Source organism: Symphalangus syndactylus, chromosome 16, assembly GCF_028878055.3.
Source record: "Symphalangus syndactylus isolate Jambi chromosome 16, NHGRI_mSymSyn1-v2.1_pri, whole genome shotgun sequence".
Lineage (NCBI taxonomy): Eukaryota > Metazoa > Chordata > Mammalia > Primates > Hylobatidae > Symphalangus > Symphalangus syndactylus.
In genome coordinates, this window is record NC_072438.2 from 9893660 (window position 1) to 9910112 (window position 16453).

The 16453-nt window shown below is 52.0% G+C and overlaps 1 protein-coding gene and 1 long non-coding RNA gene across 2 annotated transcripts; one reads left to right on the plus strand and one right to left on the minus strand.

Moving 5' to 3' along the window:
- Window positions 1–6108: 6108 nt before the first annotated feature.
- TMEM271 (transmembrane protein 271) lies at window positions 6109–8084 on the minus strand. Its single transcript, XM_055245977.1, has one exon. The coding sequence runs from the start codon at window positions 7846–7848 to the stop codon at window positions 6715–6717; it is 1134 nt and encodes a 377-aa protein (XP_055101952.1). The 5' UTR covers window positions 7849–8084; the 3' UTR covers window positions 6109–6714.
- A 1140-nt stretch (window positions 8085–9224) lies between these two features.
- On the plus strand, window positions 9225–16150 carry LOC134732779 (uncharacterized). The gene is made up of 2 exons (XR_010116301.1): window positions 9225–10609; window positions 11508–16150. It is a non-coding gene; the product is annotated as an uncharacterized lncRNA (long non-coding RNA).
- Window positions 16151–16453: the final 303 nt, after the last annotated feature.

The window sequence follows — 16453 nt, forward strand, 5'->3', positions numbered from 1 at the left end:
CCCTTCTCAGTCCCAGAAGGCCAGGCCCATCTCAGGGATCCCCTCTTCCACAGGGCCATCCCCACCACACCCCTCAGGCCCCCAGTGTTTGCCCAGGGACCACCAGCTTCAGTGGTCACACCCATTTTCCCAGGTACCCACGAGGCAGGACCCCCCTTACCACTTCCTCCCTGGCTCCCAGTTGCCTGAAGCAAAGGCTGAAAAGTTGGCCTGAGGGCCCACAAGGTTTTACTTTCCTTCTTCAGAAAAAGCACAGCTCTTGAAGGTTAGGGTAACCTGATCTGATCTGAGTTCTATGAAAATGTTGCATCAAGAATGGAGGTGAAGGCCAGGCGCGGTGGCTCACATCTGTAATCCCAGCACTTTGGGAAGCCAAGGCAGGTGGATCACCTGAGGTCAGAAGTTTGAGACCAGCCTGGCCAACATGGTGAAACCTCATCTCTACTAAAAATACAAATATTAGCCGGGCATGGTGGCAGGTGCCTGTAATCCCAGCTACTCAGGAGGCTGAGGCACAAGAATTGCTTGAACCTGGGAGGTGGAGGTTGCAGTCAGCAGAGATCACGCCATTGCACTCCAGCCTGGGCAACAGAGCAAGACTCCATCTCAAAAAAAAATAGAGATGAAGTAAAGAGATCAGGCAATGATGTTCAGACCGTGTAAAAGGGAACTAGCAAAACGTGATGGGGCCATGGCAGGTGCACAGAGGCTGAACCCAGGCCCTGGAGGATGGGAGGAGGGCAGTGGAGGTGCAAAGCCCTCCAGGTGCCATTGGAAGTGTGGGCTGGGGCTGCCCAAAGCCGCTGCCAAGTCCATGGGGGAGGCAAAGAGCCCCCCTGCTCTCAGCACACTGTCTGGCCACTTGCTACCATATAGTCCACCAGAAACAGGACAATGACCACACAGGTGAGGTGAAAGATTGTTTTGTGGAGTATATTGTATTTTAAAACAGCTTTTATTGATCCAAAAGTGACATTCTGTTGAGGATCAATAGCAGATAGAAGGCAAAATGTAGATCGTATCAGCTGAAGCCTCTCCATGTGAAATCCACGTGAATAGTTGGACTCTCTGGTAAACGTGGAGGTTTTAAGAAAGCTGCTATGGACCAGGCTCTGGCATGGAGCCCTCAGGCTTTCCGCTGTCACCCCAAGGAGTCCTCAGGAGAATTCAGTTGTGGGGACATAATGATATTTGCACACTAGTTTCCTAAATTATTTTCTTCTTCCATTTTGTTGCTGTTTTTCTATCACATGCTGGAAGGCAGCAAGTTAAGCAAAGGCACAAGGCCACTGAGAAACCGAACCCGCTGCCATCAGGCCGCTGCCTCTGCCTCATTTGAAAAGGCAGGTACATCAGTGCACAAACAATGCATACTTATTTACATGCCAGAATTCACTTTTCTTAAGGTTTCTACCATTTAGAAATTTTCTCTTGTATTTTAGTGAAAAAAATAACGCTTTGGAGTAATGATGACTTTGTGGGGCACTGAAGGACACCATTGCTGCTCAACAGAAGAGCTGGCCTGAGGGTGACACATGGGGGTGCTGGCCTGGTCAGCACCAGAGTCAAGTGTAGCAGTGCCTGAACACCATGGACCTGCCGTGGGGCCTAGGAACTCCTCCTGGCACATCCGCCTCTCCGCCCCTCCTCCCACTGCTCACCCGAACTCCAGCGCTCTCCCTAAACGGCTCCACCGTGCTGTGCTGGCCCACAGGTGATGGCTGCCCCGCGAGCCTGCTCCCACATGGACATGACACAGCATTCAGGGAACCTGCATGCAGCTCAGCACTGACAGGGCGCCCTCCCAGGGACATACTTCCTGAGTGCTTATGCTAAGATGCTGTGGCAAGGGCGGCCAGGACAGCATGACCCAGTCCACAGCCAGGCCACAATGCCTTGCACAGGTTCCTCCTGCACCCTAGATGCTCTGCACAGGGCTGCTGGCCTGGCCCTCAGACACTACCCAGGAGGCCATGTGTGTGCATGTACAAGTGTGCACCCACGTGTGGATGTAGGTGTACTGTGTGTGTGCAAGCATGTGAGCGTAGGTTCATATATACACGTATGCATACATGCACACACACACGAGCATGTACCCATGTGTGTATGTGCAGGTGTACTCTGTGTACGTGTGTACACATGTGAGCACGTGTTCATATATACATATACGCACACACACACATTCAAGGCTTCTTCCTGCAGTGCCTCAGGACACCAAGCAGGAGTAAAAACTTCAATCACCTGCAGTTTGATCTTCACAACAAAAAACCATCTGACTGATTTTTAGAATTAAATTATTGTTTAATTGCGTTTTCAGTCAAAAATCTCAGTTATGTGGCTCAAATTCATGTTGTCAAGGCCAGAGCACCTGCTCCAACCAAGGAAAGGTGTGGAACTTCAGATACCTAAGACCCTGGCTTGCTTGGTGACCGTGCTGCCCAGTTCTGCACAGCATCATGTGTTACCTCTGGTAAGCAATCCCTTAAAGTCGATGCCTCGCCAGCCACATGAGCTGTGAGCTCCTACTGCTGAGCCGAATCACAGCTTTGTGTTTAAAACAGTAACTTACAAACTCAGCATTTTCCCATGTAAAAATGCTAAAATGTGTTTAATTTTTTATCTCATCGTCATGATAAACTCTTGACAGGGAAGCAGAATAAGACTCATTTTTAGAAAGGTCCAAGAACTGGCTGGGCGTGATGGCTCACCCTGTAATCCCAGCACTTTGGGAGGCTGAGGCGGGCGGATCACCTGAGGTTGGGAGTTTGAGACTAGCCTGACCAACATGGAGAAACCCCGTGTCTAGTAAAAATACAAAATTGGCCGGGCATGGTGGCACATACTTGTAATCCCAGCTATTCGGAAGTCTGAGGCAGGAGAATCGCTTGAACCCAGGAGGCAGAGGTTGCAGTGAGCCAAGATTGCGCCATTGCACTCCAGCCTGGGCAACAAGAGTGAGACTCCGTCCCAACAACAACAACAACAACAAAAGAGAAAGAAGGAAAGAGAGAAAGAAAGAAAGAGAAAAGAAAAAGAAAGAAAGAAAGAAAGAAAGAAAGAAAGAAAGAAAGAAAGAAAGAAAAAAAGAAAGAAAGAAGAAGAAAGAGAAAGAAAGAAAGAAAGAAAGAAAGAAAGAAAGAAAGAAAGAAAGAAAGAAAGGGAGAGAAAGATCCAAGAACTGGCATTATTTTGCAAGTAGCACAACAAAGAACCCACTCTCAACCACTAACTTCAAGTTTTAAAAAGGTACAATGAGCATGAATAAAACTGCTGCCGTGAGTTGGATAACCTCATTATTCAGCGCTAGGGCAGTAACTAACATGTCAGTGGTAATTAGGAAGGAAGATTGATGTCTTCGTGATGCTCCACTCATTTCCCTGAGAATTGATCTTTGGGGCAATTTGAGTTTAGAGGTATGAGGGATTCTATTTCCTCTGGTAAACTAAAACAAAACAAAAAAAAACCTTAGTATGCCACATCAGTACACGAACACCTATGACAGTGGAGGTAAGAATAGTCCTGGAGTTAGGGACACTCAATCTTAAAACAACTCATCTAACTTTCTGGTATGGAAGAGGCCAGTTTGCCCCAGCTGGGTCTTTGTGCACCCCTGGATTATCCTGCCACCCCGGCCAGGGAGGTGTACACAGAGACAGGAGGGTGTGCACGCAGGGACAGGAAGGGAGTGCACGCAGGGACAGGAGGGTGTGCACGCAGGGACAGGAGGGTGTGCGCGCAGGGACAGGATGGGTGTGCAAACAGGCGACAGGATGGGTGTGCCCGCACGTACAGGAGGGTGTGCCTGCAGGGACAAGAGGATGTGCGGATGTGCGTGCAGGGACATGAGGGTGTGCACGCAGGGAAGGAAGGTGTGCATGCAGGGACAGGATGGGTGTGCACGCAGATACAGGAGGGTGTGCCCGTGGGTACAGGAGGGTGTGCGTGCAAGGACAGGACGGTGTGCACGAGGGATAGGATGGTGTGTATACAGGGACAGGAAGGTGTGCATGCATGGACAGGAGGGTGTGCACGCAGGGGCAGGACAGTGTGCACGCAGGGACAGAAGACTGCGCACACAGGGACAGGAGGGTGTGCACGCAGGGGCAGGAGGGTGTGCACGTGGGGACAGGAGGGTTGCACGCGGGGATAGGACGGTGTGCCGGCGGGGACAGGAGGGTGTGCACACAGGTACGGGAAGATGTGCACGCATGTACAGGAGGGTGTGCATGCAGGGACAGGAGGGTGTGCACGCAGGTACGGGACAGTGTGCATGCAGGGATAGGAGGGTGTGTCCGCAGTGACAGGACGGTGTGAAGCCTACTCCTGGCCATGGGCCTCTGCCTTCTGTTCTGTCCCAAGAAAAGCCTGACACTTTAAACAGGTCGCCGATTTTGATCACAAGTTTGAAAGACTCATAAGGCATCTAACATTTTAAGCTGTACAAACAAAATTAAGACTAAACACTTTGGAAAACAAAAAGCACACAGGAAATTTGGCTTTTTGCATCTGCGCTGCCCATGCATTTGCTCCAGCCAGGGCAGCGCCAGGCAGCCTTCTGCAGGGAGCCACCAAGTGCCCATCCCCGGGCAGATCCACCTGGCTCCCCTGTTGCGTAGTTCTGGGAGGCTGGCCTTGCAGCCACCTGAGAGGCCTCTACTCAGAAAGCAGGAGGCACCTGGTAATGCCACGCTGATTGGATGTAGGCAGACAGAAGGAAGTATCTTAAAAGTCACACTGCTCTGCCAGCGATCACATTTTTGCTTAGGTTGATGACTGCTGGGCTGGTCGTCCTGGGGCAGGAGAGGATTGAGCTGTAAATGGACAGTGGGACCAGTCAGGTCATGCCCTCTGTCCGGCTGGACCCCCTTTCTCACTCCACCATTCAGGGAGACCTATTATGAGCCAGTATCTGAAGAAGCCTGTGGATAGAAACCTAGTAGATTGGCTGTGATTCTTTGTCCTCTAGCAGCATCCACATAGCAAGGAGAGGACACTGGCCCATGGCATCTTTGACCAGATTCCCGAGCTTCGCAGTAACGGAGCAGGCATCAGCAGGGGAAGGTTTGCCAGCTCTGGAGATCAGCCCCCTGAATGGCGACAGGTTTCACTTCTCATCATGGAAATGGGGCTGCAGCCTCCTCCCTCTTGTGGCCCCTGCAGCAGCAGGGAAGCCCAGCCAGGTGCCAGCAGGGATGGGGGCCTTGGTCACCAGGGGTACAGGGAGCTCCAGCTTTGGGCAACTAGGGGCTGAGGAGAGGCCTCACTCCAGAGCCTGCACCTGAAAACTATGCTCTGTCCTTAAATTTGGATACTTTTTCACAGCTCTAAGTAGACTTCCATACACAATACAGATATTACACGTGGTTTCTGTAGCTTCTCTCTCCTAACTGCTCTGTGCTGGCACTCACCCCGCAGAGCACTGGCTGCCTCTCCGGTCCCGGGGCAGGAGGTACTCATCTTTCCCACCAGGCTGTGGCTCTGCTCCCAGCTGCTCAGGGTCAGCAGCTTCCTGCCTGATGCCACAATTCCAGCACGTGGGAGTCGGATCACCTTTTCCCAAGACTTGGAGCCGGACTGGATCCCAGCCAGCCCAGCAGACAGATGGAAACACACTCCACCAGCATATGGAACTCATTTCATATCATGTGTGAAAACACACACACATAGCCTCATCATTTAAAAGTACGACCTTCACATCAATTAAGGCGATTATGGGGTATATTTTAAATGAAATGCTATCATACTGAAAATTACCAGATTAATGAAATAATCAACAGGAAAATTATCTATGCCAGAAAAACTACGATTAATTTTCCGAAATAGGATTAGATTGTTCATATGTATTAACCAAAAATAAGGTCTGCTTTGCAGTCGAAACCACACAACCAGTTTCAAAAAAAAAAAAAGAAAAAAGAAAGGTATGGGATGTGGCATCAGTGTCTCTACACACACGGAAAGTTAGCTTTAGAAAGAGGCTGGATTCAGTCAACTAGCTAGCAGAATACAACTGTTCACACTCAACATTTGTCTGACCAAATGAAGCCATTTCCCCCCACACTGACTTGTGCGTAGACATTCTCTAATTCCAATTTGATGAATATTCTCCAATAACATAGCAATTAATTTAATAAAGGAACTCACCAATTTTAAATTGCAATAAATTTACCAAACATTTTCACTATTTATGGAGAGCTTTACAGTAAGAAAGTATCAACAAAAGCAGGCACATCCGTGTACAAAGTGTTGCTGTTGGGTGTTTTCACTTCTTCTTTCTGAATTACCAGCTGCTCTGCGTCTCCGTCTGCTCTTCCTCCGTGGGAAGTCGCCGTCCTGGGGCGCTCGCTGTGTCCCCCTCGCCTCGGACCACCAGGCAGAGCAGCCCCAGGGTTTGGACTTGCCAAGAAAAGTGCAGTCGGGCTAGCCAAGCCCAAACATTTATTGTAAACTTGAAAATGGAATCCAGATATGAACGACACAAATAAGAAGAGAAACCTCCCAGACACAGAAATGGTCACATCAGGGGCCCCCTCCTGTGGTCACGGAGCCCGCAGAGGGAGCCAGGCCGGAGGCTGCAAAGCCACGTGGAAGAGGCGGCGCCCCTGAGGCCTGGCCCTGGACCCCGCCCCGCTGCCCGTCCTCCCTCGCCGCGGGGGTCCTGAGCGGGGCGGGGGGAACGCAAGCGCGGTCCGCGGGATGGGGGTCCGGCCCGCAGGCTCAGCAGGCCCGACGGGTTTCCCAGGGCCGCGGCGTCTCGCAGGGCGGCCGGCAGCAGTAGGGGTAGGAGGCGTTGAGGTCGGGGTCCGAGGGCGCGTACCCCGGCAGCTCCACCGACGGGTGCCCCCCGCAGCGCACCTCCGCGCCCGCCTCGTCCCGCGCGTGGAGGACGCCTACGTTGATGTAGGAGACCGCGTGGTGCGCCGCGAAGCCCGCGCAGTCCCCGGGGGCGGCCAGGTCCGACTCCTCCGGGGACAGGATGGAGGCCTCGCTCGGCCGCGGCTGCAGCCGCCGCCCCCGCCGGCCCCGCCGGCCCCGGCGCGCCCGAGAGGCGGGCGGCTGCGCGCGGAGCCCGGAGCCGCCGCGGGGCCGCGCCAGGGCCCGGCCTCCCCTCCGCCTGCCGCGCCGACCGCGCCGGGCCTGCGACGACTTGTAGTTCTTGACGAGCAGGAGGCTGAGCAGGCCCAGCAGGCACTCGAGCGAGTTGAAGACGGTGGAGAGCACCAGGCCGCGCTGGTAGTCCTTCAGCTGGCGGCACTTGGCGGACGTGGCGCTGTCCAGGGTGCTGCGAGCGCGCGGAGCGCCGGGGGCCGAGCCCGGGGCCGAGCCGGGGGTTGAACCTGGGGCCGAGCCGGGGCTCGAGCCTGGCGCCCGCGGGGGCAGGCAGTAGTGCGAGTACTTGCGCTCCACCAGGGACACGGTGTCGCCGTCGATCACGGCGCCCGCAAATGCGCTGAGGACCCCGAGCATGAAGACCAGGACGCCGAGCAGAAGCAGGTTCTGGCTGCTCACCGGCCCCGGGGCCCCGGCCGCGGCCCCCGGCTCGCCCGGCGCGGCCTCGGGAGCTCCCGCCGGCGCCGCGGGGACCCCCAAACCCGGGCCCGGCTCCGACCCCGCAAGGGGCGCGTCCCGGGGTCCGCAGCAGAGCAGGGCGGCGCCGAGCAGCGAGAGGCCGGCGGCCAGCAGCAGCCCGGAGTAGAAGGCGCCGGCGGCGGCCCCCAGGCGGAACGGCTCCCCGCGCAGCTCCGAGCCCAACGAGAAGCACTTGAGGCCGACGGCGGCGGCGCTGAGCGCGCAGGCGAGCAGGAGGCAGGAGGAGAGCGCGGCGCAGGCCCCGCGGACGCTCCACTTCATCCTCCGCGCCCGAGCCGGCCCGCACCCCGCGCGCCCGCCGCCGCCCGCCGCCGCCCCCGCCGCCTGCGCCTCCTCCCGGCGCCGCGCGGCCGGACCGCCGGCCTCCTCCTCATCCTCCCGCGTCCTCCCGGGCCCGCGCCGCCGCCGCCGCCGCCGCCGGAGCCCGCATCCTCCGCCTCCCGCCGCCGCCGCCGAAGCCGCCGCGACCCCGCGCCGGGAACCGATGCGGCGCAGAGACCGCAGGGCGCGCGCCCCCTCCCCAGCCCGCGGGGCCCCTCCCAGGACGCTCGTTCCCCCCCAACCCCCCACCCCGCCCGCGGCCCCGCGCGCCTCGCCCTGGCGCCGCCCTTCCCCGCCCCCGGCAGCCCCTGCCACCCCCGGGACGCCCCTCCGCCTCCTCCTCCCGGAGCGGGGGCCCCTGGCCGCGTCTCTCCGCCTTCCCTCCCTATCCGGCGCGGGCCGCTGCGGAAACGCAGCTCTCCACCCCCAGCTGGCTCTCCCGGACCCCCTGGGCCCCACCCCCAGCGCTCCCCACCGCTCGGCGCCCCTGCGTCTGCGCTCCCCTCTCTCCCCTCTCTATCCACTGGGTCTGGGCCGCACTTCCCGCCCACCCGCCTGCCAGCGGCAGGGAAGCCTGTGGAAGTTATGGGGATGCAGGGAGAGGGGAGCTCGTGTGCTAGGGGTGAGTGGGTATGGGGGAGAGCCTGGGTAAGGAGAAGGGGAAAGGGGGAGCCTGGGAGAGGAGGGAGGAAAGGAGGAGAACCCGGGTGCTGGGGTGGGGGGGAAAGGAGCCCGGGGAGGGAGGGGGAGGGGCCGGGTGCTGGGGGGGGTGGGAAGGAGCCCGGGGAGGGAGGGGGAGGGGCCGGGTGCTGGGGGGGTGGGAAGGAGCCCGGGGAGGGAGGGGGAGGGGCCGGGTGCTGGGGGGGGAGGGAGGAGTGAGCCCGGGCGCTGGGGGGGGAGGGGGTTGTTCAAGGGATGGGGACGATCAGGGTCTCTGGGAAGTGCTGACGTGTGCGGTGTGTTGCTTGTGGGTGCGTGTGTGGTGTGTTTCGTGTGTGGTGTGTGCATGTGTGTGCGCGCGCGTGTGTGCGGGGTGTGCGGTGCGCGTATGCACGCGGTTCGGGGGATGAGCAGGGGCGCTGACTTTTAGGACTAGCCATTTGAACCAAGTTGGAGGCGACGTCTTAGAATCTAGGATGAGTCTCGTTTGGTTTTAGTCTGCAAAGCTCGTCTGGATCAGACAGGAATTTTCCCCAGACGCGGGTGCACGTGAATTAATTCATCAGAAGGCGGTTCACGGCCTGAGTGAGGGGGACTAGGGCGGCGAATTCCTCCGCCTCATTCCTACCCTGACGATTCGAGGTGGGTGAGAGGAAGGCGTGGGGCGGCTGGGTGCGTGGGGTGGGGGAAGGTCACCTCTCCGGCCTCTCTGGGCCCTCCAGCCTCTTCCTGAGACGAGCTCGCCTTGGCCCCTTGGCTGGGGGGATGGGAGCGTCTCCGGAAGGCCCTGGGCCGAGCAGCTGGGCCTGCACCCCTGGTCCCTTCCAGTTCGTTTCTGCTGCGGCGGCAGGAGGCTGGGGAGCCGATGACTCACCCTGCCGGCTAATTGCAGCGTTAAATAACTTTGCGCCGGATTCGGTGGCTGCAGCAGGGAACGCACTCCGGGCGCCGGGGGAGGTGCAGGGACGCCCTGTGAGAATGCACCTCCGTCCCTGTCACCACCCTTAGCAAGTTCTGGCCTGTGGAGCCCTCACCCAGAGCGCACAGCTTCATGCCCCTGAAGGGCGCAGTGTGTCCCGTGGTGCCCGGTGGGCCCGGACAGAGCCCCCAGAGGCTCTGTCTGAAGGAAGCTGCACCCACAGGCTCCAGGCAGCGCGGGCGCGGGCCCGTCGCCCACCTTTCTCGGAAACCATCTGCCCATGTGAATCTGTGTGAAGGCCCTTCATGCGCTCCTGGACATCTGCGTGGGATTTGCTTCAACTGCTATAGCTGCGAGGAGGACGAGCATGTTTCACTGTATTTTTAGCAGAGAGTGCAGATTTTAGAACCTCGAGAACGGTCCTGTACCTACTGCACGATGACTCGCCAGAACAGTAGGAATAGTGACCCTTCCTTTGCATTTATGGTGCATAGGTTTTCAAAGGACAGTGTGTAAATCAGCTTGTGTAATAATTGTGGCACCCACGCGCGCAAGCAGACTTACCATGAGCTGACTTCCACTGATTATTTCAGTTTCCAGGGAAACGAGGTTTGCAGCCCCCTCCAGTGAGGGCGGAGCGGCCTCTCCATTCCCAATGCAGCAAGGCTGCTGCAGCCACGATGATTAGGCTTTGGAGGAGGAAGTGAACGGATGGGGCCTCATCCTCCTCCCTCCCTAAAGGATGAGGGTGGAAGGATGCGGCTGTGCCCTCTTAGGACAGGGAAAAACAGCTTGGAGGGGTTTCTGCCATCAGAGATCCCGTAGGAGGCAGGTCAGTCCTGTGGAATTCCTCCCCAGTCTGGCCTCCAGCCTCCCTGGCCCCTTCTAGAGGCCTCCATCCCACTGGTGGCTTGCTCCTGCCACCGGGCCTTTGCACGGGCACCTCCTGCAGCCTAGGGTGTGTCGCTTCTCCACGTCCTCACCGGCGTCTGCCTTTGTGTTTCCCAGATGCTCGCTTCACCCCACTGAGGAGTAACTCAGTTTTGTGGGATCCCACTGCCCTCCAGGTGCCGCTCCGAGTGCTCTACACAGATTTTCATTCAGTCCTTGCGGCACACGAAGGTAGGCGGCCCCACTGTCCTCACAGGGGCTTCCCATGCAGAAGCCAGTGACTGGCGGAGCGCCACTCACACTCAGGCTCCGCGAACTGCCTCCCTGCCCTCCCCTGCCCCGGACAGACGGTCTTCCATAACAGGCAGGATTTCCCTGTCGTCCAAAGGTGTGTGTCCCTGCCAGATTGGGAGTTCAGCTCACTGTGGTCCTGTCCAGCTTGCCCCCATCTCCCGTCCCCATCAGGATCTGGCTATCCCCAGCTATGTGGAATGAATGCATGAACAAATGAATGGGTGGGTTGCCCCATCTTGTGACAGGACAGCAAAGTCAGCTGGTTCTGCTCCTATGGCGCTCAGGGTCAGGTGAGGCAGGCTGGCCCGCAGGCACACAGGCCCTCATCTCTGTATTGGGGGCGGGGAAGGGGCTCTGGGAGGGCGCATGCCCCAGCAGCAGGAACGTCAAGAGCAGAGGCCCTGGAGGAGACAGCCCGGAGCTGGCACACAGTAAAGTCCTCAGATAGGAGGGGCAGAGTGAGGTGCCACCGTCGGGCAGCAGGTGCCCACCCAGAAGGGTCTTTGAGCCTTGCAGGGAAGTTCAGACTTTACCCTGAGGATAAGGGAGGCCCTGGACCCGCAGGAGGATGCCCTGGTGGGTCTAGAAGGAGCCCTGCCACTGGGGAGCTGGTGGGGTTTCCGCCCTCACGGTGCAATCACAGGGTTGCCTGCTCATCTCCCCCACCCTTTTCCCATCACTTCCTGAGACTCTGCAGATGGTCAGCAGTGTTCCTGAGTGGATGACATTGGGTTGGCAGAGAGAGGGGAGGGCAGTCTGTGGTCCCAGTCATGCAGAGCTTCCTTGGACAGTCTGTTGAGCTCACAGAGACCCCTCAATGGCCCTTCACTCCCAGGGATGGCCTCTGCGCTTGAGCTGGTTTCTGACACCTAAAAACAGAGGTGGAAATGGGAGCAGACGCAGCCACATTTTGAAAGCTGATTCGGTTGCTTTCTGGCAGAATCCGTGCCCCCAAGCACCTGCTAGGCCCACCCATGAAGCCTCTTCCCACCCCTTAACTCCGCCCCATGAGGGGACCTCAGGCAGCTGCAGTCTAATCAGGTGATTTGCAGGGCTCAGGGCTCAGGGAGGGGCACCCACCTCAGAAAGAAGCACCGTGCTTATGAGAAATGACTTCTACAGGTTGTTGGGGAAAGAGGAGTTATTTTAACGATGACAGAGCCTGTGATGTGCCAGGCGCGTTCACACAGGGCATATAGTCCCCGCAGCTGCCTCTGTGCTGGGGCCACGTCACCGTCCTGTTCTAAAGACAAGGAACCCGAAGCCCAGAGATGGTGTCTTAAAACAATCGTGTGGTTTTTTCTGATTACAACAGCAATTGTGTTAATCCAACAATATTTTTCCTATCAACTGTAAACCTTATTTTACTATTTACATAATTATTAGCATTTAAAATTCAGTCTCCTAGAATATTGACTTCAATTAGTTTGGCTGATTGTAACTTTTTTTTTCTAATTTATTTATCACTTAACTTTTTAAGTACATTTTTTTTGAGACGGAGTCTCGCTCTGTCACCCAGGCTGGAGTGCAGTGGTGCAATTTCGGCTCACTGCAACCTCTGTCTCCTGGGTTCAAGCGATTCTCCTGCCTCAACCTCCTGAGTAGCTGGGACTACAGGCTCCCACCACCATGCCCGGCTAATTTTTGTATTTTTAGTAGAGATGGGGTTTCACCATGTTGTCTAGGCTGGTCTCTAACTCCTGACCTCAAGTGATCCCCAACCTCGGCCTCTCAAAGTGCTGGGATTACAGGTGTGAGCCACCATGCCTGGCCTCTTTTTAGTACTTTTATCCTTTATCTTTTTAACTACATAAGTACTCAACATTTTAAATTATTAATCTTCACTGTGTTATTTCCAAGAACAATCACTATTGATCTTTCACTTACACAGCCACAGTGTGCACCTCTCTGTGTAACTGCACAGCTGGTGATTTATTGAAAGAACTTACTCTCAAAACCACAGCCAGCGAGTTCTCAGAGACACAATAATGCACCTTAATTATGAGTTTAAAAGCTCTTGTCTTGTGAAATGTAATCGATCCACAGAAAAATCATAAAGTATACATGTAATAGCTTAATGACTTATAAGTGAAGATCTGTATACTTCCCACTCGAAAAACAGAATGTTGCAAGATTTGAGTACACAACCCATACCTTTCCAACAACAGCCTCCCTCCCACCAGAGCTTCTGCTGAGTTCACTTGAAATCACTTCCTTGCATTTATTTATACTTTTATTACCTTGACATGCATCCCTAACCATTCTAGTTTGAATTTGCCTGGTGTTTGAACTTTATATTAATGGAATCATAGGACATATTTCTTATATCTCTGGCTTCATTCATTCAACTTTGTGTCTGTGAAATGTATCCATGTTGCATGCAACGGAGGCTCATTCATTGCTGGTTACTGATTCACTGCATGAATGTGACACAGTTTATTAACCATTTCACTGCTGATGAACATTTGATCGTTTCTAGTTTGGGAATACTATTAATAATTTTTGAACCTTCTTATTTGTGTGCCCTGATGTACATGGACATGCATTTTTGGGGTGTATACTTAGGGAAATTGCCAGTTCATGAGTAACACCTATCTTCAGGTATTACTTTTTGTGCCCTTTTATACTGAGATACAATTTACATGCAATACCAATCATTCATGTTAAGTGTACAACTCAGTGAGTTTAGACAACTGGACACCTTGTTATGAGTCACCACCACCAAGATGATCCAGCACTGTCCCAACTCCCCCCAAGTTCTCCTTTGCAGGCACCCTCTCCCTCCATTCTGGGCACAGGCAACCATGACCTGCTATCTGTCATCATAGCTTTAGTATAAAATTTCACATACATGGACTCAGGGAGCATAGAGTCTTTCCTGTCTGGCTTCTTTCCGCTGGCAAAATGCTTGGAGACTTTTCCATGTTGCTGTATGAATCAATGGATCATTTGTTTTCGTGGCTGAGCAGAATTCCACCAACATTTGTTTACTCATCCATGAAATGATGGACATTTGGTGTTTTTCCATTGAGATTGTTATGAATAATGCTGCTATTGTCATTCAAGGACAAGTCTTCTGTGAACATCTGTTTTCACTTCTCTTGGGTACATCCTTAGAAGTGGTATTGCTGGACTGTATCAAAAGTTAATATTTAACTTTCAAGAAACTTACAAACTGTTTTCCAGAGTGGCTGTACCATTCTGCATTCCCAGACCGAAGTGCGAAAGCTGCAGATGCCCCACGGCCTCAATAGCCCACGATGTTGTCAGCCTTAATAATGCTGACCATTCTGGTGGGTTTGCAGTGTATCTCATTGTGTTTTAATTTGCATTACCTTGACAACTAATGGCGTTGAGACTTTCATATATCTTTAGTAAAGAGTCGTTCCAAATCCTCTGCCAATTTTTTAAAAATTGGGTTGTCTTCTTGTAATTGAGTTGTAAGAATTATTTATACGTTCTGAACGTAAATTATTTATTGGATAAATGTTTCGCAAGTATTTTCTCCCAGTCTTTGACCTACCTTCTCATCTTCTTATCAACATCTTTTAAAAAGCAAAACTTTCCATTTTGATGACATCCAATTATTACTTTTTTCTTTTATGGTTTTTGTGTACTATTTAGGAAATAATTGTCTAAACCAAGAATACAAATATTTTCTTGTCTTTCAGAAGTTTTATGGTTTTAGCTCCAAAGTGTACATCTGTGATCCACTTTGAATTAATTTTTGTATATGGTGTGATGTAATGGTCAAGGTTTTTATTTTTGCATATGGATATCCAATTGTTCCAGTACCATTTCTTGAAAATAATCACCAATACCATTAAATTACCTTGGTACTTCTATTGAAAATCATTGACTGGAAAATGTGGATTGATCTCTAGGCTCTCAGTTCTGACCCATTGACTTATATGTCTGTTCCTTTTTTTTTTTTTTTTTTTGAGATGGAGTCTCACTCTGTTGCCCAGGCTGGAGTGCAGTGGTGCTATCTCCACTCACTGCAACCTTTGCCTCCCGGGTTCAAGCAATTCTCCTGCCTCAGCCTCCCGAGTAGCTAGGATTACAGGCGTGTGCCACCACACCCGGCTAATTTTTGTATTTTTAGCAGAGACGGGGTTTCACCATGTTGATTAGGCTGGTCTTGAACTCCTGACCTCATGATTCACCTGCCTCAGCCTCCCAAAGTGCTGGGATTACAGGCATGAGTCACCGCACCCAGCCACATCTGTTCTTATGCTAACATCACAGTATCTGGATTATTGTAGCTCCATAGTGAATGCTGGAATCAGGTAATGTGAGTCTTCCAACATTTTTACTCTTTTTCAAAATAATTTGGCTATTTTAGGTCCTTTGCATGTCCATACAGATTTTAGGCTCAGCTTGTCAATTTCTACCCAAAAATGTCTTTGAGATTGTATTGAAACTATATCTTAATTTGGGGATAATTAGTATGTTAGCAATATTGAATCTTCTAACCTACATTTACTTAGTCTTCATTAATTTATCTCATCAATATTTTGTAGTTTTCAGTGCACAGGCTTTGCACACATTTTGTTAAATTTCCCTATAAGGATTTCATATTTTGATATTTTTCATTTTGTAAATGTTAATTTAAAGAAATAAGACTCCCTCGTTATTTTTCTTTTTTTTCTGGTTTTTTTTTTTTTTTTAATTTTGTTTTTTTATAGAGACAAGGTCCCACTATTTTGCCCAGGCTGGTCTCGAACTCCTGGGCTCAAGCAGTCCTCCCACCTCAGCCTCTCAAAGTGCTGGGATTACAGGCAGGAGCCACCACACCTGGCCAGATACCCTCATTAGATTTTTGTGTCTATTCTTATTTCTTTAAAGTAACATTTACTTTAATAAATGTTACTATATAAACATATAGCATTACTATAAAATTGTTTGTTACTAGTACATATAAATACAATTAACTTTTTAGATTGCCCTTTTACCCTGTGACCTTGTTAAATTCACTAATTCTAGCAGCCACTTTTGTGTATTTGGTAAGATTTTCTACATAGACAATCATGCCACAGGTAAATAGAACACATTTTACTGCTTCCTTTCCAAACTGCATGCTTGTTTTTTTTTTCTTGCTTTATTGCATTGGCTAGGTCCTCATGCATAATAGTGAATAGAAGTAATGAGAGTAAACACCCTTGCCTTGTTTCTTCTCTTAGTGGGAAACCATTTCACCCTTAAGTATAATGTAAGCTGTAATTTTTTTGTAGATGCCTTTTATCAGGTTGAAATCTATTTCTGTTTTGAGTGTTTTTATCATGAACAGTTGATGAATCTTGTCAAATGCTTTTTCCCTCATCTTTTGAGATTATCATATGGCTTTTCTTTTTCAGCCTGTTAATATGATGAATTACACTGATTCAGTTTCAAATGTCCAACCAAGCTTGCACTCCAGAGATGAAGCCCACTTGATCACATGTATTATTCTTTTAATATATGATGGATACAACTTGCTGCTCTTTTGTTGAGGATTTTTGTGTTTATGTTAATGGGGATATTATTTGTAGTTTTCTTTTCTTGTAATGTTTTTGTCTTTGTTCAGTGTCAGAGTAATGCTGACTTCATAAAGTGAGCTCCCTCATTTTCTCTTTTCTGTAAAAGAATTGTATAGAATTGATGTTATTTCTTCCTTAAGTGTTGAGCAGAATTCACTTGCAAAGCCATCGGAAGTTGACATCTTCTTTGGGAATGACTTTAGCTATAAATTCAATTTATTTAACAGATATAGGGCTATTAAGGTTATTTAATTTTTTTCTT